This window comes from Geotrypetes seraphini, chromosome 6 (genome assembly GCF_902459505.1).
Source record: "Geotrypetes seraphini chromosome 6, aGeoSer1.1, whole genome shotgun sequence".
In the NCBI taxonomy this organism is placed as follows: domain Eukaryota; kingdom Metazoa; phylum Chordata; class Amphibia; order Gymnophiona; family Dermophiidae; genus Geotrypetes; species Geotrypetes seraphini.
In genome coordinates this window covers 240,944,689-240,967,604 of record NC_047089.1, presented here as the reverse complement: position 1 = coordinate 240,967,604, position 22,916 = coordinate 240,944,689, and the positions used below count along the sequence as shown (strand labels likewise).

The following is a 22,916-nucleotide window of genomic DNA, read 5'->3' as shown; positions in this document are numbered from 1 at the left end:
CATTGCAAAGCTGAAAAGTAGTGGGTGGTCTCAGACAGAAGGCATCATGCATGATTACCAGCTTGAAGGACTAGACTGTAAATGAATGAACATGGAACTTTTATAGGTATTAATTTAACACTGACACTATGTACTTCTGGCTGCCTGCAAATACCAAACAGCCCCTTTTCATTTTCCAAATTATTGTTTACTGGGGAGAGTGTGGCGCAGTGGTTAAAGCTACAGCCTCATTACCCCGAGGTTGTGGGTTCAAACCCATGCTGCTCCCTGTGACCCTGGGCAAGTCACTTAATCCCACTGCTCCAGGTACATTAGATAGATTGAGACCGCCAGGACAAAACGAGTACCTGAATAAATTCATGTGAGCTGTTCTGAGCTCCTCTGGGAGAACAGCATAGAATTTTATAAATGAATTCTAGTCCACTGGGGATGCTTGAGACCAGCGTTGGTCTTACAAGCCTTATCCTTGGGTATTCTGCAATTAAGTGACACAAAATGCAAGCTTCCGTGTTTATAGAGTTGGAAGTTGAAAAAAAAAAAAAAATCAAGGCTAAATAAAAACGCAAATGTTTGAAAGGTAGGTATTGTATCTTTTGAGCAATGCAACCCTGCCCTGCCATTCTTGCCGCCAACAACGCAACAGAGCAAACTATTGCACGTTTCAGGACAAGGACTCACCACTAGGTGATGTGTATATATCATGTTACATCGCACAAGGACAAAACGTTAAATGCCGAGGAGGCTCATTTTCAAAGCACTTAGGGCTCCTTTTACAAAGGCGCGCTAAACCGCCGGCCATGCTAGCCGCTACCGCCTTCTCTTGAGCAGGCGGTAGTTTTTCAGCCAGCGCAGGGGTTAGCGCGTGATTAAAAGTCACGTGGCTTTGTAAAAGGAGCCCTTAGACACACAAAGTACTATAGAAACCTATGGTAAAATGTAATGTAATGTAATGTAATTTATTTCTTATATACCGCTACATCCGTTAGGTTCTAAGCGGTTTACAGAAAATATACATTAAGATTAGAAATAAGAAAGGTACTTGAAAAATTCCCTTACTGTCCCGAAGGCTCACAATCTAACTAAAGTACCTGGAGGGTAATAGAGAAGTGAAAAGTAGAGTTAGAGGAAAAATAAAAATAAAATAAACATTTTAACAAGACAGCATTGATCTAAATACTTTGGAAGGTAGAAGAGAGGAGAGAAAGGAATAGAAGCAGAAGGGGGAGCCGTTGAACAGTAGAATTCTGGAGAAATTTAAATGATAGAAATAGAACAAAACAAAGACAAAAGGCAAAACAATAGATAAGATGAAAGATAAATCATAAGCTGGAAAGAAAAATAAAATAAAACTTTGTGTGTCTTAAGTGCTTTGAAAATGAGCTCCCAAGGCCCATATTCTATAAAGGCCCCCTACCGGCGCCTCATCCATAATCTCGTTACCTGTCGTTTAAACACTACAAAAGATTCCAGAATAGAATTCTTGCCTTCCAAAAACTTAGCGATTGGCTGGGCAATATTATCTCGCACTCCTCATCCTACCTAAACTTCAGGAAATTATTAAAAACTAACCTATTTAACCGATTTATAGCCTAACTCCCCTATGCCCGTCCCCTTGTTCCCAAGAACTCTTAGCCCCCCGTTCCCTACTCACCCTTACATAAGGCCCCTATATTATATTGTACCTGCATCCTGTTTCCCTTTAATTGCATCTCCATTCGCTGACTGTAGCAATATCCGCTGACTGTCTAGTCCTTCTGCAAAGGAAAGTGTGGGGGGGAGAGAAGGGAATGGGGGGTGGTGGGGGGAAAATGCTGCTACTGCTTCACAGGGACCTGGAGGGGAAGGGAAATAATGCTGCTGCTTCTGCAAAGGAAATTGGGGGGGGGGAGAGGAGGGAAATGCTGTTGCTGCTGCACAGGGAAATGGGGTGAACATGCTGCTGCACAGGGAAAAGGAGGGAAATAATGACAGACAGTGGGAGGGAGGGAGACAGAAAGAAAGGAAGAAAGATACAGTGGCAGGGAGAGGGACAGAAAGACAGACAGAGAAAGGGGGCCAGGGAGAGAAAGAGACACAGCGGGAGGGAGAGAGACAGAAAGACAGACAGACATATTCTAGCACCTAGTTATATTATATGCGCTGATTGTCCAGCACTCTCAATTGTATCTTCTTTCGCTGATTGTACCAATTTTCGCTGTTTGTCCAGCCTTCTTTATTGTAATCCGCCTCGAACTTCTACGGCTTTGGCGGTATATAATAAATAAATTATTATTAAATTATTATTATTATTATTATTAAACTACTGCAAACCCGAAGGGAGAGAAGAAATTTGCCATACAGCAAAGCAAACAAAAAAAAAAAAAAAAAAGAGGCAAATGAGATTTCAAAAACAATCAACCAAACAGTTACTTTATTGGTGCAAATGCGCTCTCTGGTTCCACAGCAAGCAATGAAAACGGCCAAAACTCCTACAGCCTTCAGACAACCCTCGGAAATGTTCACGACCACAACAGCTCAGCTTCCTGAGTTAAATTTCAGCAGAGCTGTGAAGGCCATCATGTGTCCTGCCTGTAATTGGCACATGTAAAAATCTGGTCTCTTTACAGCTGGTTCAATCAAGAACATCAGGAATTAATCAAGCTACTCCATTCTCTTCTTCTTAAGTTGACTCTTAACACACATAAAAATTTTTTTTAAAAATCCAAAAATGTCAGTGATTTAGAAATACAAACAGGAAAGAAGAAATGGTGGAAACTCATCTGAGGATAATGTGGGTTATAAATTTAAAAATAAATAAATATAAATTTCATACTTCTGTTGCTTTCAATGGGCATCTTCTATACACTTCCCCCTCCGTATTCGCGGTGGTTAGGGGCAGAGCCGGCCCGCGAATAATATTTGGGCCGGTTCTGCCCCTAACCCCCGCTTCCCCCGGCTATTTTAAGACCTGAAAGCCCCCCCTTAAGCCTTACCTGGTGGTCTAGCGAGTTTTCAGGCAGGAGCGATCTTCCCACGCTCCTGCCCCGTGTGGATCGCTCACAGGAAATGGCTGCCTTGAGCTCCCGTAGTCTCTCGAGCCATTTCCTGTGAGCGATCTGCACGGGGCAGGAGCGCGGGAAGATCGCTCCTGCCCCGAAAACCCGCTAGACCACCAGGAAAGGCTTAAGGGGGGGTGGGGTGCTTACAGGGCTTAAAATAGCCTGAAAAAAGAAAAAGGAATTTTAGGTTTAAAATTGCGAATAAGTGAATCCGTAGATATGTAAACCGCGAATACGGAGGGGGAAGTGTATATTTTTTTCCCTATTGATTGCCATTTTCAGTCTTAACATGGAGAATACCCTTGATAGAGGGAAGAAAGCAGAGAATTCTAAGAATGGAAGAAGAATATAATTTAGCCATGAGGATAATAAGGTTCCGATAGATAAGGTTCAATATACATGAGGAAGAAAAAATGTAAAGGTTCCTCGCACAAAAAAAAAAAAAAAAAAAAAAAGTTGAAAAATCATTCCCATGGATGCTTTTTCTTAAAACATTTTCCAGTTCAAAAAAACCATTTGTGGATGCAGAATGGTACAAACTGCCTTCTCAGTAGAAACTGGGTCCACATAGCTATGAACTGGCCTCTCTGAGGTATCCAGAGCCTTACCTTAGGCCTCATTATTTGACATGTCCATGCTTACATTGCATTCTCTTTGAATCCCCCTGCCACGGCCAAAAACCTTCACCCTCCCCTTATTAGTTACTAACTGACAAACATTACTTTTTTTTGCTCCCTGTCTATGTGCATTTAGCCTGGTCTGGCTCTGTCCATGTAAACAGATTTCATTGGTCATGCTTGGAATGGTTGAATGGGGAACATATGCAAATAGCTGCAATTCTGTCATAGGAATGTGTAAGGTGAGCCCATGACAAATCAAGAGTCCATTGAGGCCAGGATGCCGTCTCTGATCGGCAAGGTTATAAGTACTCAGCAGATTTATTTGTCATTTCCAGGATTAAGTCTACCAAACCATTTTTGATTCCTGCTGCATATTATCTTCGTTGATAGGTAACAGATAGCACAACTGAATTATGCTCTGTGTGACAGAATATTTTCTCTCTGTTTTCTGCCTGCTGGCTATTTTCATGGATCATCCTCTTGTTTTACCGCCTCTTTTACAAAGCTGCGCGGCAACAGCCCCGAAGCCCTTTAAATCTCTATGGGCTTTGGGACCATTAGCACGGCTTTGTAAAACAGGCCCTTAGGGCTCCTTTTACTAAGCCCCGTTAGTGGTTTTAGCGCACGCAGCATTTTAACCCGCGCTATGCGGCTAGAACTAACGCCAGCTCAATGGAATAGCACGGGCGGCAATTTAGCGCACGCTATTCCACGCATTAAAGCCCTAACGCGGCTTAGTAAAAGGAGCCTTTAGTGTTTGAAGAGTTAAACCACAGTTCCACATTATGAGCTCCTTTTGCTAAACGGAGCTAGAGGTTTTTCAGTGCACGCCGGTGAGGTAAATGCTCGGATGCTCAAAGAATGCCTATGAGCATTGGAGCGTTTACCTCGACGGCCCACGCTAAAAACCTCTAGTGCCGTTTAGTAAAATCCAGTGTACATTATCTAAACTGTTTTCATAAAGATGACAAGAGCCCCCCAAAATTTGATTTACAGTGATGTTTCCTTTTGTATCATCAGATTAAATTATAAAACAATTACCGTATATACTCGAATATAAACTGAGATTTTTGGAGCAAAAAAAAAAAAAAAAGGTTCAAAAATGGGGGGTCTCTGTTTATATTTGGGTCAGCACCCACCCGCCCCCTCCCCCCCCCAGATCTGTTGCAAACCTCCAGCAGGCCTGCCATTAGAACTGGTGGTCCAGCAGTGGGCCGGAACAGGAGGGATCTCTCCCGCCTCCTGTCCTGGCTGACGCTCACCACCTCCCGATTAGTAAAAAGCGAACCTTTAAAATCCCTGATTATCCAGCAGTGAACCGGGGCAGGAACAATCTTTCTAAGCTCCTGCCCCATGCAGAGCCGCTATCCAAATGGCTGCCATAAGTTCCCGCAGTCTCTCAAGGTTGCCATGAGTACTCAGGGAAGCCATTCAAATGGTGGCGCTGCAAGGGGCATGAGCGTGGGAAGATCGCTCCTGCCTTGGTTCACCGTTGAACCACCAGGGATTTTAAAGGAGGTTGAAGAGAGGTGAGAGTTGTTAAATTTGGCTGGGATAGGAGGCAGGAGGGATCCCTCCTGTCCCAGACAACTTCTGGACCACCAGGACTTATGGCAGGCATGGTGGAGGCCTGCAAGGCATCAGGAGACAGGGGGGGGGGACATGGCGCAGAGCCTAGCAGGGCAGGGCAGAGCACTTGACTATAATCCCCCTCTCCCCCATTTTTATATTCAAGTCAACCTTTTTTCGAGGGGGGGAAAAAAAGATTGCCTCGGTTTATATTCGAGTAAACATGATCCTGAAGAGTCCAGTTAAATTATGCAAGTCTGTACTGAAAAACAATCAAGTATTCATCAGCCACACTTCCTGATTTTAAAACATCCACCCACCCAGACACCAGTTCTGCATAGGGCACCTAAGTCAGGATGTCCAAACAGTGGCATGCGTTTTACAAAAGGCTAAACTCAGCATGGAGCCTTCTGCAAAATATGTATAAGGACTCCCAGTGCATTCATCAGGAACAGCCATTTTAGGAAAAGACACATTCAAATAGTAGCACCACTCAGTGTTTTGAATGTTAAGTGATACTGTACATAGAACACTACAGATCAAGATTGATCCAATTGCCAAGCAAAAAAAAAAAAAAAAATCTTGAATTTTAAAGGTCGTCTTTTAAAACCACAGGGGTGAGTACAATTTCCCCTCAATTTATTTGTTTGGATTTATATCTCATCCTCCCAGAATAGCTCAGAAAGGGGTTACAAGTTTACATACATAATAAGAAGTAACAGGGTTTATGTAATAAAAGTTGAACAGGGTATAGGAATGCAAAGCATGACTGTACATTTTAGATCATGACATGATAGGACAATTATCTGGATTCATTAAAACGACTCGACACAAACATGTTTCGGCCCTACGTTCTGCATCAGGAGTCCGAACAGTCCAAGATAAACAAATTCAAACAACGTAAGTGTCGCAATTCAGATACAGACACCACATCTTATAGTAAGATACTATTTGCCACCTACATTTATTTGGACTTGTTCATCTCAAACTGTTCAGACTCCTGATGCAGGCCACAATTACTTACACAAACCCCAAGTCAAAATGAAGAGTCAGCTGGCACGTCTACCTCAGAGAAGGTATAGGAGGTCTAACTGGTTTCAAGTATGCATGTATTGGTATTACAAAATTAGGAATACACTTCTCCCTCCGTATTCACTGTGATAGGGGATGAACAGAACTGCAAATACTGAAAAACCGCGAATAACTTTTTTTTTATATGTTATTTGCTGTTTTCTATTAAAAACCATCGTGAATATGGTGAAATTGCAAATAACATGGTGGGAGACCTGGCCTGTTCCTGAAGGAGAGGCAAAACACGGTGAAGAAAGTGCTGAGAATCAGCGATTTTCTCTGTAAACGCTTGGAATCAGCGACTTCTCTATGTAAGCTGATGTAATTGGGGGGGGGGGAGGAGCGAGCAAGCTAAAAACCGTGAATAATCGAAACCGCAAATGCTGAAACCAAGGGAGAAGTGTATTTGCATACTTTTCCAACCTACCCAAAAACAATCGCTTGGAAATTCTTGTGCCAGTGCTCACACCAAACAAGGATGCTAAAGGTGGATTAGCGCTGAACTAGCACCTGCGTTATAAGTGCAGATTGCTCAGAGGGATCTAGCGTGGGAGACACGCGTGCCAAAGATTAGCATAAAAAGCATGCAAATGTAGTCAAATTGATGTCAATGAGGCCATTTCCTAATGCTCAGAGAACAGCACACAAAAGCAAGGCTATCCTACACCTTAAAAAAATAACGCCAGCTCGGAGAAGACATTAGGGTGTTTGAAGAAAGGATTTTCCACGATTCTCTCTTTAAAATCTGCTGGGATTTATTTTACTTGGAAGAAGAAGGAAGTCCGTGAAAGTCCCAAAGTGTTGGTAGTGAGAGACCAATGTACATGAGTCAGAGCAAACCCGAAAGTGAAAGCACACATTGGCGTCCTTTTTCTGTGCTTAAATATAAGTGAAAAATAAATGTTTGAAAAGCCTTTTCTTTTAAAGGCCTAGAAGAACAATGCCACTGTGTGCTTCACTTCCTGGTGTGTTTACTGCAAAACACTTCTGCACATGCACCAGGCATCAGCGGTATAGTAAGAAGGGAGGTCCACCCTGGGTTGTGGTAGGAACGGATAGCATAGCCGGTTTTAAGAAAGGTTTGGACAATTTCCTGGAGAAAAGGTCCATAGTCTGTTATTGAGAATGACATGGGAGAAGCCACTGCTTGTCCTGGATTGGTAGCATGGAACGTTGCTACTATTTGGGGTTCCGGAATCTTGCTATTCTTTGAGATTCTGCCTGGAATCTTGATACTCTTTGGAGTTCTAGAATCTTTTATTACTCTTTGGGATTCTGGAATGTTGCTACTCCTTGAGTTTTTACCAGGTACTAGTGACCTCGATTGGCCACCGTGAGTACAGGCTATCCTTAACCTGATCCTCACACCTGCGCTGGCTCTTCCTCTTGACCTCACAGGGAAGAGGCTGGGATTGAACTCACAACCTCAAGAGGGTCCGGAAGGCTTTTCAAAACCTGGCACTTTTGTCTGGGTTTTGAAAAGCTTCCCGTCAAAATCGCGTCGGGAAGGGGCGCATGCACAGCTGCACGCATGTATCTGCGCATGCACGGCTGCAACACTGTGACATCACGTGCGACATCATTACATCGCAGCTGCGCATGCGCAGATGCCTTCTGGGGGCGGGGCACAGAACAGGGCATGACACAGGCAGAATGGGGAGGGCCTGGGGGGGGCGTGACCATGGGTCCATATTTTCCTTCAGGAAAATCTGGTAATCCTGCTCTTATGGGAGATTTGCATCTCCAAATGCCTGTTACTTGGCACTGTTGCATCTCGTTCAACATCTGCCAATTAAAGGGTTAAAATACATCGGAATTGTATGTACTTTTCTGAGTGGGAGTCCTCCACCTACAGTCCTGCCAGTGGGGAATGCTTTTTCAAAAGATTGAAAAAAACGCAGTATTGACGCATCCTGTCCCCACCCACACTGGCAGCAATGCAGTTCGAGGACACCCTGCAGTCTGCTGAGCTAAAAGTGAAACCCGGAGGACAATCAGCTGGGGAGGTGCAACAGGCCTGGAAATGTGATTGAACTGAGCAACTCGCAAACTACAGAGGGAAGAGTTGGTTCTTACTAAAAGAGTGGGATACATCAGTGCAGTACTACAAAAAGAAAAAAAAAAAAAAAAAAACTTAAGATGGTAGCGAGCATGCAGATACCACAGCTTAGAAACAAATCACTTAAAATAAATATAACTCTGGTTTTTAATTTCTGCTGTGGCTTCTAGAAACCCACTATGCAAAATTGAGCAGATGGTATTTCCCCTTTAAGGAGAGCTCTTTTAGAACTTGGTACATGCAAATACAGTGCTCCCCCGCGAATTCGCGGTCCCAGTCATTCGCGGTATTTTACGACTGCGAAGGGGAGGTAGGAGAGGGCAGCAGGAGAGGGCAGCCGGAGCGCCGGCGAGTGAAGGAAATCACTCGCTGTATGTTCTGTCTGCCTCTTCCTGTACTAAAGTCGGGCCTCACCAATCAGGAACTGCATGTCAAAGCGGCTCCTGATTGGTGAGGACCGACTATAGTACAGGAAGAGGCAGTCGGAGGATACAGCGAGTGATTTCTTTCACTCGCCAGCGCTCCGGCTGCCCTCTCCCGTCTCCCTTGCCTAAAAAACGTATTCGCGGGGGTTCCTGGAACGGAACCCCTGTGAATATTGGGGGAGTACTGTATGGGCATAAAAGGCAGTGGGGGGGGTTCATAATAATTACAATATTTTTTAATCTTAAAAACAGTCACAAACAGATCAATAAATAACAACATTATTCAGCAAAGCTGCATAACATAACAGTGGCTTTTTAGATCACATAACCATGAGTTCGATGCGGTTAACAAAAAATTATGTTTTAAAAAAAAAAATGCATGTTATAATGTGAAGAATGCAAAGGATCTAATTAGCCAGAAATTTTGAAAACAGAAAGGTTTTCAATAGTTTTCTAAAATGTTCATAAGAGCTGGATTGAAGTAGCAGTGGACGGAAGAGTGTGCTCGTGATATTTCTTACTCTTAGATGTCAGAAATATAAAGAGGGTATGAGATTTTCTTCTGTTCTTGTATGAAACTATGAGGAATCTGTCGGCAAGATATAACGGAGCAACTCCAAAGGTGACTTTATAATATAAATTTAAAGATCACCCAGGCCTCAATGGAAAGCCAATGCAACTCACATAAGAACAGTGGTCCATCGTGCCCAACAGTCTGCTCACACAGCGGCCCCTAGGTCAAAGACCAGTGCTTTAAATGAGCCCAGCCTCACCTGCGTACTTTCCAGTTGAACAGGATCTTGTCCAACTTTGTCTTGAATCCCTGGAGGGTGTTTTCCCCTATGACAGACTCCGGAAGAGCATTCCAGTTTTCCACCACTCTCTGGGTGAAGAAGAACTTCCTTACGTTTGTACGGAATCTATCCCCTTTTAACTTTAGAGAGTGCCCTCTCGTTCTCTCTACCTTGGAGAGGGTGAACAACCTGTCCTTATCTACTAAGTCTATTCCCTTCAGTATCTTGAATGTTTCGATCATGTCCCCTCTGTCTCCTCTTTTCAAGGGAGAAGAGGCCCAGTTTCTCTAATGTCTCGCTGTAGGGCAACTCCTCCAGCCCCTTAACCATTTTAGTCGCTCTTCTCTGGACCCTTTCGAGTAGTACATTATATTACATTACATTGGTGATTTCTATTCCGCCTGTGCCTTGCGGTTCTAAGCGGATTACAAATTAGAAGAGATCTGGACATTTCTAAGCGGATTACAAATTAGAAGAGATCTGGACATTTCCGAGAGAATTACATAACAAAGATTCATATAAGTTACATCATAAGGTAGAGAATTATAAATTAGAAGATATCTGGATTTTTCCGAGAGAATTACATAGCAAAAATTCAAGTAATTACAGAATACAGTGGAGAACAATAATATATTCGGGTAACAGAAGAAAATTACCTAACATTGAAGGAATAAGTTTATTGGATACAGATGGTAGTTGCTTATTTAGGAATCTGAATATATTTTGGTAGGTATGGTTCGAGGAGTTGACTAATGTGTTATTCACGGGGGAGAAAGCATGTGCGATTAGGGAGGAGATTAGTAAGTAGGTAAGTGTTTTTTTGAATAGAAATGTTTGATTTCTTTTCGAAACACTTTAATGTCTGTTGTTTTGATCATCAGTTTGGAGATGGTAGGGTCAATTTTCGCTGCCTGTGTCGCTAGAAGGCAGAGTACCATGACCTGGAGTACTGCGTCCAGCACTGGTCACCGTACATGAAGGAGGACATGGTAATAAAGGTGTCACATGGGTCATATTTCCTCAAATCGTAAATTAATCTTACCGTGGTATTGTGAACTAAGGTCAGTCTAGCTAGGTTTTTCTTAGTACACATCTGGGGTAAAAAGTGTGAAGAGTGTACATTTGAAATTTTATGTATAGCAAGATTAAATGCCAGGTGTAAAGAGGATGGGACTTGATATACTGCTTTTTCTGTGTGGTTTACACCAGTGGTTCCCAACCCTGTCCTGGAGGAACACCAGGCCAATCGGGTTTTCAGGCTAGCCCTAATGAATATGCATGAAGCAAATTTGCATGCCTATCACTTCCATCATATGCAAATCTCTCTCATGCATATTCATTAGGGCTAGCCTGAAAACCCGATTGGCCTGGTGTTCCTCCAGGACAGGGTTGGGAACCACTGGTTTACACAATCAAAGTGGTTTATTGTACACATTTTAGACAAATACTTCTTTTGTACCCGGAACAATGAAGTATTAAGTGACTTGCCCAGAGTCACAAGGAGCTGCAGTGAGAATTGAACTCACAGCCTTAGGCAGCTGCTTTAACCACTGGACCACCTTTCCACTCCCAGTGGCCTATGTTGCTAACTTCCCCCCCCCCCCCCCCGTAGTGTGTAGAGTTTCAGTTTCTGGTAACCAGAGCTGAGATTGTGATGTCACAATACCTCATTCCAGCAATGAGAGTCAACCTCATCAATGATGTCACATCAGCTTGATTGTAAATGGTAAAGAACTTGGGGCTAGATTCACTAAGCCCACCGATCAAGTCCGGACCACTTAGCGAACCCTTTGCGACCTCCGATGAGTTCCTAACCTTCCTCCCGCAACCGATCTGATCCACGCATGCAAATGAGGGGAACGGCATGCAAATGTAGGCAGGCAGCGATTCACTAAAAAAAAAAAAAAAAAAAAAAAAAAAAAGAGGAACACCGACTAGGCTGGCCGAACCCAAAACAAGCCACTGCTGAGGACCAGTCGCACACATCCCTGCCGACTCTCCTGCAAAATTTCCGCCCTGAAATCGCAGCCAACTTTCAACAGCCCTGCTCTCTGCCCCAAGTAAAGCATCTCCTGCTTTCTGCCGACAATATTAATAAAGCTCTCTGCTCCCTGCAATAATAAAAAAGCTCTCTGCTCAAATTCTTCTGCTTTGCCGACAAAAAACCTCTGCTCCCTGCCGCGATTTTCCTTCTTGCCACCCCGCACTCTCTGCCCCGACTCTTGCTGGCCGCCCCAACTCTCTCTCTCTTGCCCCAACTCTCTTCTCTGCCTCAATTCTCTGCCCTTCCCTGTAGTGCGAACCCATGGTTTTAACCACAGGCTCGTGAAAAATAAAAAGCAGTCCAGTCACAGCTCTTTCACAAATGCAAACACCCCCACCGGAGCCTAAATTTTTGGCAGCCGTTTCCTGAAAGCATGGGAAATGTGGCAACACATTTTTAAGACAGAAGGCAGTTAAAAAAAAAAAATAAATAAAAGTTTCCAGCGCGGACAGCATGCGCAGACCATCTACAGGCAAAGAAGATGGTCTGCGCATACTTCAGGATCACTCAATAGTGATCCTTGTGGTCACTGAGAGGGGGGGGCGTTCCTCCGATCGCCCCATTTGCATGCTGACCCGTTGTGGATCAGTCGGCCTGCTGCAGATCGGCCACGGATCGGGAACGATCGGGCAGGTTAGTGAATCTAGCCCTTGATCTACTGCCTTTTTTGTGTGATTACAATCAAAGTAGTTTGCATTTTTTAAACAGGTACTTATTTTGTACTTTGGACAATGAAGTGATTTGCCCAGAGTCACAAGGAGCTGCAGTGGGAGTTGAACTCACAATCTCAGGGTGCCGAGGCCACTCCTAGCATAAAACAGGATATTTCACAGAGGTGAGCCACAGCTTCCAATGAGTCCTCTCAAGTATTTTGAATGCAAGAATTATTGATAAAACAAATTGAAAGCACATTCCATTTTCACTAAAAAAAAAAAAATAAAAATTCTTGTCATAGTGATACTCGGTCGTATTTTTTTGTACCATATAAGTTTGGGCTGATTACCAGAACAGAGGAATCTTACTAGGGAGTGCCTTTGTGTGTTACCTCTATTGTTCAATTACACAATTATAATTGTCTAAACATTACGCTGAAAGATTGCGCTGAAAAGTATCTGAATAGATTTAAACTTCTAATTTCCAAATTATAGCCAATATACAAGCGAAGCGTGTGCCATAAAAATTCAATTAACCTCGCGCCTGCAAATGATCGCTTAGGCTGTGCAGCCTATTTTGCATACGATCCGTAATTGCTGCAATCACTGAAGCATAGAGATACCGACTGGAACAAATGCATCATTCCTAAAAGACAAAGAAACAATGAAGTCTAATATAGAAGCACCATCAGTGTTGCGCTGACAGATTCACTTGATAGAATGAGTCGCCGAGCAGGTGCTGGTAAAATGCTGAGCGTTTGTGGCTGCTGTAAAAAAAAAAAAAAATTATGTTGGTATCAGATTAGAAAACCCCCCCTAAGGTGCTGGCACCGTTTTTAAAAGGAGACTTCCTGCCTTCAGTTAACCGACAGATCACGTCAGCAACCGTATGTCCTGCGTGCCATTAATCGAAATTCCGAAAGCACAAGAAGGAACACAAGTCTCTGGGGATCCAGGAAGTGTATGTTTATTCGAATGTCCAAGTAAAACAGCCTGTGAATTAAAAATCGGGTGCAACATAAAGGCGTCAATGATATTTAAAGCTCACAGAGTGAGGCTTGGACCTTACATAGTCTGTGTTTCAGCGACGTCTACCCCCTCTTTGACTAAGGTGCGCTAGCGTTTTTAGCGCGCGCTAACCCCCTACGCTGCGCGTAAAAACTAACGCCAGCTCAATGGTAGCGCACTTTAGTAAAAGGAGCCCTCAGGGGTCCTACGAGTGTTGACACAAATTTGCGCGATACATGAGACGCCAGAAAGGGGTGCCAGCAGGGAAGAGGGCCTGAGAGGAGTCAGACGGCGCCTCTCCCCCTTCCCAGTGCGCCGCGGCACACCCAAAATCTCAGAAGGCGCACTAGCGTGCTGCGGCACACGGTTTGCAATGCACTGCTTTAAAAGGATGCTCTGAGTCGAGTGATTTTTTATAGACTAGCGCTTACAGCCCGTTTCCATGCTCATATTTTGGCACCAGTATTTATGCCAACCGGAACCTGGTGTAAATGTCGGTGCCCGGCTCTTGTCATTTGGATGTGGAAATAGTGCTATTCTATATCGGCCCACCTCTACTCGTGCTTCCTTTGAGTTGTGCATTAGGGGGAATTTTAGGCTTGTGCGGATGTAGAACAGCAGGCAGGAAGACGCGTGTGCACGTTTTTAATAAGACCAGTTCACTGCAGCAATTAACAGTCCTTTTATTGCAGTTAATTGGCTTGTAAACCAATTAATTTGTGTGCACATCTTCTATCTTTGGCGCCCGATTTTGAGTGTCATAAATGGAATCTGGCGATGAATATTTGCCTCGCCACCAAGAGTTCAACGTTGCCCCGTTGTATTGTGTTGCATCTTCACCAGCACGCTGCTCGCACCGGCTTTCCCTCTGACATCATTTCCTGTCCCCGAGACCCAGAAGGGATATCGGAGGGAGCCAGACCGGTACGGGAAGCAGGCCAGAGTAGTTGCTCGCGCTGGTTAAGATTTTAAAGAGGTATGGGGGGCAGGGAAGGGAGAGAGTGAGTGTGGTGTTGGGGGTGGGGGGGTGGAGAAGTGCTGGTGCCCCCACCAAGACAGCACCTGGGGAGGTCTGCCCCCCCTTTACTACGTCACTGCCTGCATCTAAACCTGCAGTTTTGATATTGGACCAGGCCTGCAGGAGTGTGGGGGACAAGATTTCTCTGGTCCCAACCTCAGAAAAGCCATCCTCTTCAGGGGTGTAATTATGGGTCCATTCATAAGAACAGTCTTACTGGGTCAGACCAATGATCCATCTAGCCCAATATCCCATCTAGTCCAACGTTCCATGCTACCAATCCAGGGCAAACAGTGGCTTCCCCCATGTCTGTCTCAATAGCAGACTATGGACTTTTACACCAGGAACTTGTCTAAATCTTTTTTAAAACCATCTACGTTAAACGCTCATCACATCCTCTGGCAAGGTGTTCCAGAGCTTAATTATTCTTTGAGTGAAAATATATTTCCTCCTGTTTGGTTTTAAAAAGTATCTTCCTGCGACTTCGAGTGTCCCCTATAAAGTGGTCTCTGTGGTCCTGCAGGACCTGGGCTCAATTCCCAAATCATGTCTTCTGCTCCCCAATTCAGCTGGGACTTCAAATGCTGCGGACAAATGACAAAGGGACAGAATTTGTCCCCCGTCTCCCTCAAGCCTTGCATTGAAGCATACAGGTGTAGAAGGACTGAGGATGAGATAGATACTAAAAAATGATATCGGATGGTTTCACGCAGTTATCCGCGGAGACAGGGACAAATTATATCCCTATGTCATTCTCTAAATGAAGAGGCAGCATTCACAGCTCCCAGAAGAATATTCTAGATGTTGGGCAGAAGTGACAACTAGTGGCAGGATATAGGGGTTAGAGCTATAGGGTATGTACCCCCTCCTCCCCCCCCCCTCCCCAACATTCGAAAACTGTCACTGCAACAGAGGGATTAAGTGAGATAGAAGAAAACCTGGGCAGTTGTAAATAAAGGCTCAAATACCTCAGGTAGACCAAGATAGCGACGAGAGCAGACACATGCACCTTTACATAGAGAAGTTCCTTAGGTGGATCATCGTAGTCTAAAGCATCTAACAACTCTGCCCTGGGCTCAGTGGCTGCCTCTAGCTTGATCGGCAGAACCTGTCCCAACTGTCTCACATATTTAGTGAAAAGAGAGTCCTTCCAGAGGAGACCTCCTTATTGGGGGAGGAGGAGAAGGATCCGAAGGTATTCAATAGGATTCTGGAGCAGACAAAGTGGCCTCACACTCAGAATCAGTAGGGTGCTGAGACAGGTCAGAATCAACTGCCCAAACCGCAGGAGATTCTCTGAAAGATGATGCATGAGGAGGAGATTGGTGAGATTGGCGAGAAAATGCTCCACAATGTCTTCAGTTCCAATCTGATGAGAAGGAAGAAGAGCAATGGGAAGGTCTCTTACTCCCATAAGCATGGGATAGATGCATCTAGAGCGATGCTCAGAGGCAGGAGATCAATGTCTTGATGAAGAGCGTCAATGCACACTCGTCGATCAATGCCTCGATGGAGATCTGGTATCCTGTGGCCTCAATGTGCTATGCTGAGATTGGGCTGGTACCGAGGGAGTGGACGTTAACAGCAGTGTTACATGCAACTTCAGGAAGTCTCCACGCTTCCTCCAAAAGAACTTTGATCTTTACCTCAGACAGATTAGTGAAGATGTCTTGGAAGAACTTGAAAGGCTGCCGACTTCTTACCTAAGAGTGCTGAAAAATTGTTTCATTAGGCCCAATGTGAGGTGCAGTGGTGGCATCAGCACCTTCCGGGGTCCACCATTTGACATTTCTCCCCACAGAGAATTCAGTCTACTGTGGCCAGTACCATTTTGATAGTGCACTTTTGTGACCCTGCTGTCCCAAAAGCAGAGAAAGTAGCAGGGAAACTTCGTAAAACCACCTTGGAGACCTATTAGTAAAGCCACCATTTTGAAGTCTCCACTGACTTCCCAGCCGTACTCGTCATACTTCAAAATACCTAGTAAGGCCTTGTTGCTGTTACAATCCTCTTTGAGGTGCACTGAGTGAGACAAGGAAGAGACTTGTACTTGTTCCCGTTATGTAGCAGCACAGCTCTGATGCTCCTGGATAAGCTGTCAACGAAAAGATGCCACTCTTTCGGGTTACAGGCAATTGCCTCAGGAAGACTGGTCTCAATTTGTGGCAGAAGCAGAGCCCATCTAGATGCGTAAAGATGAAAAAAGCTTGGTGACGCTTCCTCCGATCTGCGACTTGCAAACTTTTCATCCGACAAAATTAGCGAATTTTACACACACAAAAAAAAAAAAACGTGACGACAGCCACTTTACTCTCTTGACTTGGACCCTGCTGACTTCCTTCTTGGTTTCTAAGCTTAAATGCACGCTGAAAGGAAAGCGATTTGACACCATTGAAGACAAAGCAAAACTCAATGACTAGAAGTTGTAACTGGAGAGCAGAATGCCTGTAAAGACTTATTGGGAAGCTGTAGGTGAAAAGTTTAGAGGAATCACAGCAAGTATAAAAGTATTTTTGAAATAGAGTGTTTGATGGATGTCTGATGGCCAAAGGGAACATTTTAAAACTTCTATATGATGGATTGGAAAAAAAAAAAATTATTTTGATACTTTCACAATAAAACAACATAAAATCAGATTTCTAGACTGCATAATCTAAAGTTCAATGCGGTTTACAAAAGTTATTAAGTGAGCATAGTAAGATGAGCGCGTCTAGATGGAAATTTAATTGACTATAAACTTGGAGAACATAAGAACATAAGACTTGACTCTGTCGGGTCAGACCGGAGGTCCATCGTGCCCGGCAGTCCGCTCACGCGGCGGCCCCTCAGGTCCAGGACCTGATAGTGCTCCTACCCTAAAACTCACATACGCTTTTCGCTTTTGTCCTGTAGAAAAGAAAGGTTTTTAGCCGTCTTCTAAAGTGTAAATAGGAACACGTAAATAACAAATGCCAGAAAGGTAAGGGTACAAGCCATGATGTTTTTTAAATTTGCAACAAGGCGATTGTTTAACTGAAAAGATATTTATACTGTTTTAGAAATATATTTGCAATCACACAGTTTTTTCAGCGCCAAAGGGTAGGGTTTTTATGCCAGTGACTGAGCTAGGGAGTTCGTAGAATCTCTCTATATAATTCCCGTTAAAAATCTGAGGCTTTTCCTTCCCTCTGGTTGAGCTTATTAATTTATCACACAATACAAAGGAAAAAAGCAACCCCACAGGCGAACTATAGGAACAAAAAAAGTGGGGAACGGACATAGGTCAAACCACTGCGTAAAACAAATACGTTTATTTAAAATGTCAAGCAAATTTTCCCTTAACAGTTGCCCTAACACCAGATAAGAACTGGCTATTGAGACTTTTCTTTAAGAATAAACAGAAGGACTTTCTAGGGTATAAAATACAAATGTATCCTGATTTGTCACGAGATACACAAAAACGTCGACGTGAATTCTTGTTGTTAAAGCCGGGAGTTATTGCCCTTGGGGGCGACTTATTTTCTTCGTCATCCATGTAAATGTGCGATAGTGTATCAATCGCAAAAATATGTTTTATTTTATCCTAGTCAACTGATAACCTTCGTGTCAGGAGAGGATATATGAAGCACTCATAGATTTTGATTTCCTGCCTCAGCCAATAACCTTTATTTTATCTTTACTTTTACTTCTTTGTTATTACTTCGCCGATTTCTACATCTTGGTTCTAATATTGAGGACTTGAGTTAAAGTTAAGCTATATTAAGTTCTCTTGGAATAGTGGATTAGTAGGACATAATTGTACTTTATTTGTGGCTTAACATTATCTTTCTGTACAAGTGTTAACTTGATTGTAATTTAAAATCGATAAATAAATAAAATTAAAAAATTAATTTAAAAAAAAAAAAAAAAAAAACGTCAAGCAAATTTCAATTAAAATCACACAGATATATAAATAAACAAAATGTGGCAGGCACATAAAATCCTTTGTAATAAAACATATACTGGACCCCAACGAGTTCCAGCCACAACGGCCTTCTACAGGGGTGTAAAAAGTAGCCTTGCCATAAGGTTCCTGCCGCCTGGCACATTGGTTAGGACAAACACGAACTCCAGTATATGTTTTATTACAAAGGACTTGGATATGCCTGCCACATTTTATTTATTTATATATCTGTGTGATTTTAATTGAAATTTGTTTGACATTTTAAATAAAAGTGTTTTGTTTATACCTGTGTCCCTTCCCCCCCTTTTTTTTTTTTTTTTTTTGAGCTTTTTAATTTCCACGAAAGACAACTGAGTAGGAATGAATATGTGTTGAAGTGCTCTATATTATTCTGCTTAATGTTTTCTGCAGGGGAGTTTGGTACTGAATACCTATACATAGGGTTACCAGATGTCTGGATTACCCTGGACATGTGCTCCAAAACCCAGCACTTTGTCCAGGTTTTGAAAAGCTTCCTTCTGCCCGACGAGAGCCGGCAGCGGGGGTGGGGGTGGGGTGGGATTGTGGCAGGACTGGGATGTAACGGGATGGGGATGGATGGAACTGGGTGGACCTGGTGGAGGGTCTAGAGGCCGGGGCTCCGGATTTTGCTAAAGTAAAATCCGATAACCCTACCTATGCATCCATTTTAATTTATTAAAACAGAGCGGCAGGTATGCGTCGAGCCACCTTGCTGTGAAGACTCGATGGACCCCGATAGTCAACCTTTACCATGAGCAGTGTTCTGCAAAGTAGATGTAGGGGGGGAAAAACAAAGTCAAACTGAAAGAAGATACAAGAAAACCACACTGCAAAAAAAATTTTTTTTTTTAAAAAAGTTACAGCTGGCTGCAGACTGATTTGTAAAGCAAAACGGGCGACTGCACACGATGGGCTTCCTCTCTGCATGACCACAGCTTCCTGCCCTATCTAGGTTTCAGTTCCCACCTGCAGAGCTCTCCTGTCTCAGAAGCCTGCTCCCTTCCAAGTCCTGGTCTGGCATATCAAATCCACAACAATGCAGGACAGTTTAAAGCAAACCCCAAAGCTTACGCATCTCTCTGGTTAATGTATGCTCTTTTTTTTTTTTTTTTGCACTACAATTTTGCAGAAGATTTAGAATTATCCCCCGAGACTGCTTTGCAAAGAGTAAAGACAGCCAGATGTATGCATTTAAGCAAAAGAACACAATTTCAGCAAAATATATCCGTTTAAACTAAAAAGCCATTTTGAAACTTTTTCAAACCAGAATATTTTATTTTTCCACCCAATAGCTCCTTACTGCTTTTTTATACTTCCAGCTCACTAAGAAGCTGACCCAGAATCTCATGCTATGAGCCTTCATCTGTTGCTGTTGCAGGGATTTCACTTATTTTACGTCTCTTCTCCTACCCTCCCCCCCAACATACCTCATCTGATCATTGCAATGTCAGTCCTGAGTCAGGGGCTAAGGCATCAGAGCCAGGGGGGCCAGATTTCCTCTTTGAAAAAAAAAAAAAAGAGAACGCCTGGCCTTGCCTCTTTCTGCTCCATGGCTCTGCCCCGTTCCTCCCCCAGCCCTGCCCCCCCCTCCAGTGAACCTCCCTGAGCTCGAAGGCCGCATTTGGAAGCCTTCGCACCTGTGCGGACATTGACGCAACGATGTCACACGCATGTGCGTATGACATCATCACGGTGACGCCCATGAATGCGCAAAGGCTTCCAGACGCGGCCTCCGAGCACAAAACCCGGACAAACTTCCGGGTTTCGGGAAATCTCTCCGGGCGCCCAGACAGTCCTCTAAAAAGAGGACATGTCCGGGTTTTCCCAGATGTACGGTAACCCTAATCAGAGCTCTCTCTGGCCACAAACTGTTACCCTTCATGACCACATCCAAGGGGTTATGAATTTATTCCCAGTCCTCCCAGAAAGCTCAGGGCAGATAACAGTAGAACAAGCACAGTTTCTGAGAATGGGTTACCAGTAGAACAAACAGATTCAGAGAGTGGGGTAATAAAAGAGAAGGGAAGTCATAAAAGCAGAGAGTGCTTAGGTACAATATTAAGGCTGACGATTTATCATCTAAATCTAAATTGGAATGTCGATGAGAAAAAAAGAGCCAGATATCAGCGAATAACAATAAACTTTTATTGATAATGACAGGAGTCGCCATTCAACATATTACTAGGAATTGGAAAGATCATAGTAGACTAAGTTATAAGTTTTGGTGGAATTCACTTTGTCACATATATAAAATGGAAAGATCATTAGCTATACTACATGGTAATTATAAGAATTTTATTAAAATTTGGGAGCCATTAACGAATTATTGTAATGATTAAATGCCATTTTTTTTTTTTTCTATTGAGAGATACACCATCTAATGCTGGGAGGGGGGAGGGTCACATTTTATTGTTTATCTCAGAAAAGAATAATGGGTATGGGGGTGGGATGAGGGCTACCGTATTTTCACGTAGATAACGAGCAACCGTGTAAAACGTGCACACGGGTATAGCGCGCAGGAAACCAAAATATATGTAAAAAAAATTTTGTACACCACGCACACCCGTATACCGCGCATGCTGCCCCGACTCTCCCGTCAGAGAAAGGGCGGGACCGCCGGAAGAGGAAGCAGCGCAGGCGCAGGGCTCACAGAAGGGCCGGGACCGCCAAGAGGAAGCAGCAGGACACCGGTAGGAGCGTCTACATGATGGAAGGGGGGTCGGGAGGCTGTGGGGGTGCGAGCGGTCCTGCGGGGGGGGGGTGAATCGGACGTCGGGGGTGGGGAACTATGTAAAAAAAAATTTTGTACAACGCGCTCACGCATATAACGTGCATAACGTGCAAGGTTATGCACGGTTTGTAAAATCATGTATAACGCGCGCGTTATATGCGTGAAAATACGGTAATTATACATATTATAAGATACAGTAATAAGAGTTGCAAGTGTTGTACTTTAATGTTGTTTATTTAATGCCTGTACACTTGATGAAAGTTTGAAAATGAATAAAGAATTTTTTTTTAAAAAAAAGGCTAACAATTTATCATCGAAGGGAAATATCCAAATATACAGATTTCGTGGCAGTGTATCTAAGGATAAGGTGAGGTTCACGTATTAACATTTACGGAGAGGAACCAGGTGGGACGAGGGTATGCATAGCTAAGGGAGAGGGATTTGGGTACAACATAAGACTTGCCACTGCTGGGTCAAACCAGTGGTCCATCATGCCCAGCAGTCCGCTCACGCGATGGCCCCCAGGTCAAAGACCAGCGCTCTAAATGAGTCCAGCCTCACCTGAGATTATAATGCAGTATGCAAAATCTACTAAAATTAAAGACTTAATGAATCACATTTAAAAAAAAAAAAAACCAGCATCAGACACGAAATATGATCGAATTGGTAAACATGTACCAGGGTTTGGTACTTAACACCTGGAGCAGATCCACCTTGACTGGAAGCCATCTTCCCCTGCCAGCAAGCGCTATGTCCTGTGGCATACAAGAAATAAAAAGCAGTAAAAAACAAGCGTCACTTCGTACTCACTCTTACAAAGTTGTCAGGGAACAGACCTCGCCTGCCTTTCACCTCTCCTTCCCACCAACCTCCATCTTCCTTCTTGATGTTGGTGATAATGTCACCCGCAACAATGGTCAGCTCGTCTTCATGCTGAGCCTGGTAGTCAAATTCCACTACGGCATCCACTGAAATCAAAAAACACAAGCAAGAGACTGCATTAGACTAAGAGGGTGGTTGACTTCCACAAGCTGTTATGAGAGCTTTGGAGACAAGCGAGGAAGGAGAACCAGATAGGAGGAGAAGGGGGCTAGAGGGAAAGCCAGAGGAATGGCCCACAGAAGTCTGGGAAGATCTGAACAGTAAATGATGGTCACGTTCTTGTTACCAAGCTATTAGTTCCAAAATTATAAAAATGCAAAACAAAGAAAAATCCAACAAGTCTGCAGGAAAGGAAGAACAGCAAAATCAAAAAAAAAAAAAAAAAAATTCCAAAAACTGCAGAGAAGAATGTACAAGGGACAGGAACTTTTATTTGGAGTCAATAAAATGTTGTTTTCCCAAGAGATGGCTCTCATTTACACAGAGAACGGACCCAACACTGTGTGTCAGTTCGACCTCCGCATAGCCTGTTACCTACGAACTTTAAAACTACAAGGTCATATTCCATATAGTTCTCCATTTGTGAAGTACAGCACAACTCGGACCCCTGAAGAAGGAGTGTTTCTCCGAAACACAGTCCGTGTTGGGCCCATTCTCCGTGTCAATGAGAGCCATCTCTTGGAAAACAACATTTTATCGACTTCAAATAAAAGTTCCTAAACCTTTGTACATGCCTCTCTGCAGTTTCTTTTTGCTTTTGGTGTAGTTCCTAAATTATAATCATCCTTCAGAAACTATTTGTGCATGCAAGGATATTGGACTCGTACAGTTCTGGCTTTTATGGTAAAGAAAAAAAAATATATTTGAATATTCTACGATGATGTCGACATATAACCAATTATTTGAACTTCCATTTTGAGATTTCTAATGATAATTGTAGAACACTAGTCTTTTCACAAAGCTAAACAGTTATTCTAACTTTCAAGGTGTCCAAGATGTATTCAAATTTCTAGTTAGGCTTTGCTTATCACTTTTGGTCTCCCTCCTTCCCTTCTTCTTAC

At 43.4% G+C, this 22,916-nt stretch overlaps 1 protein-coding gene across 2 annotated transcripts in view; it reads right to left on the bottom strand.

Moving 5' to 3' along the window:
* SH3KBP1 (SH3 domain containing kinase binding protein 1) overlaps positions 1-22,916 on the bottom strand; it is a 409,330-nt gene that overhangs the window by 343,039 nt on the left and 43,375 nt on the right. For both annotated transcript variants that reach the window (XR_004539909.1, XM_033949043.1), the window contains exon 2: positions 21,784-21,941. Coding sequence is in view for 1 of the 2 variants with exons in the window: in XM_033949043.1 (XP_033804934.1) it covers positions 21,784-21,941 (158 nt within the window). In the remaining variant the exon portion in view is untranslated. The remainder of the gene's footprint in view (positions 1-21,783; positions 21,942-22,916) is intronic.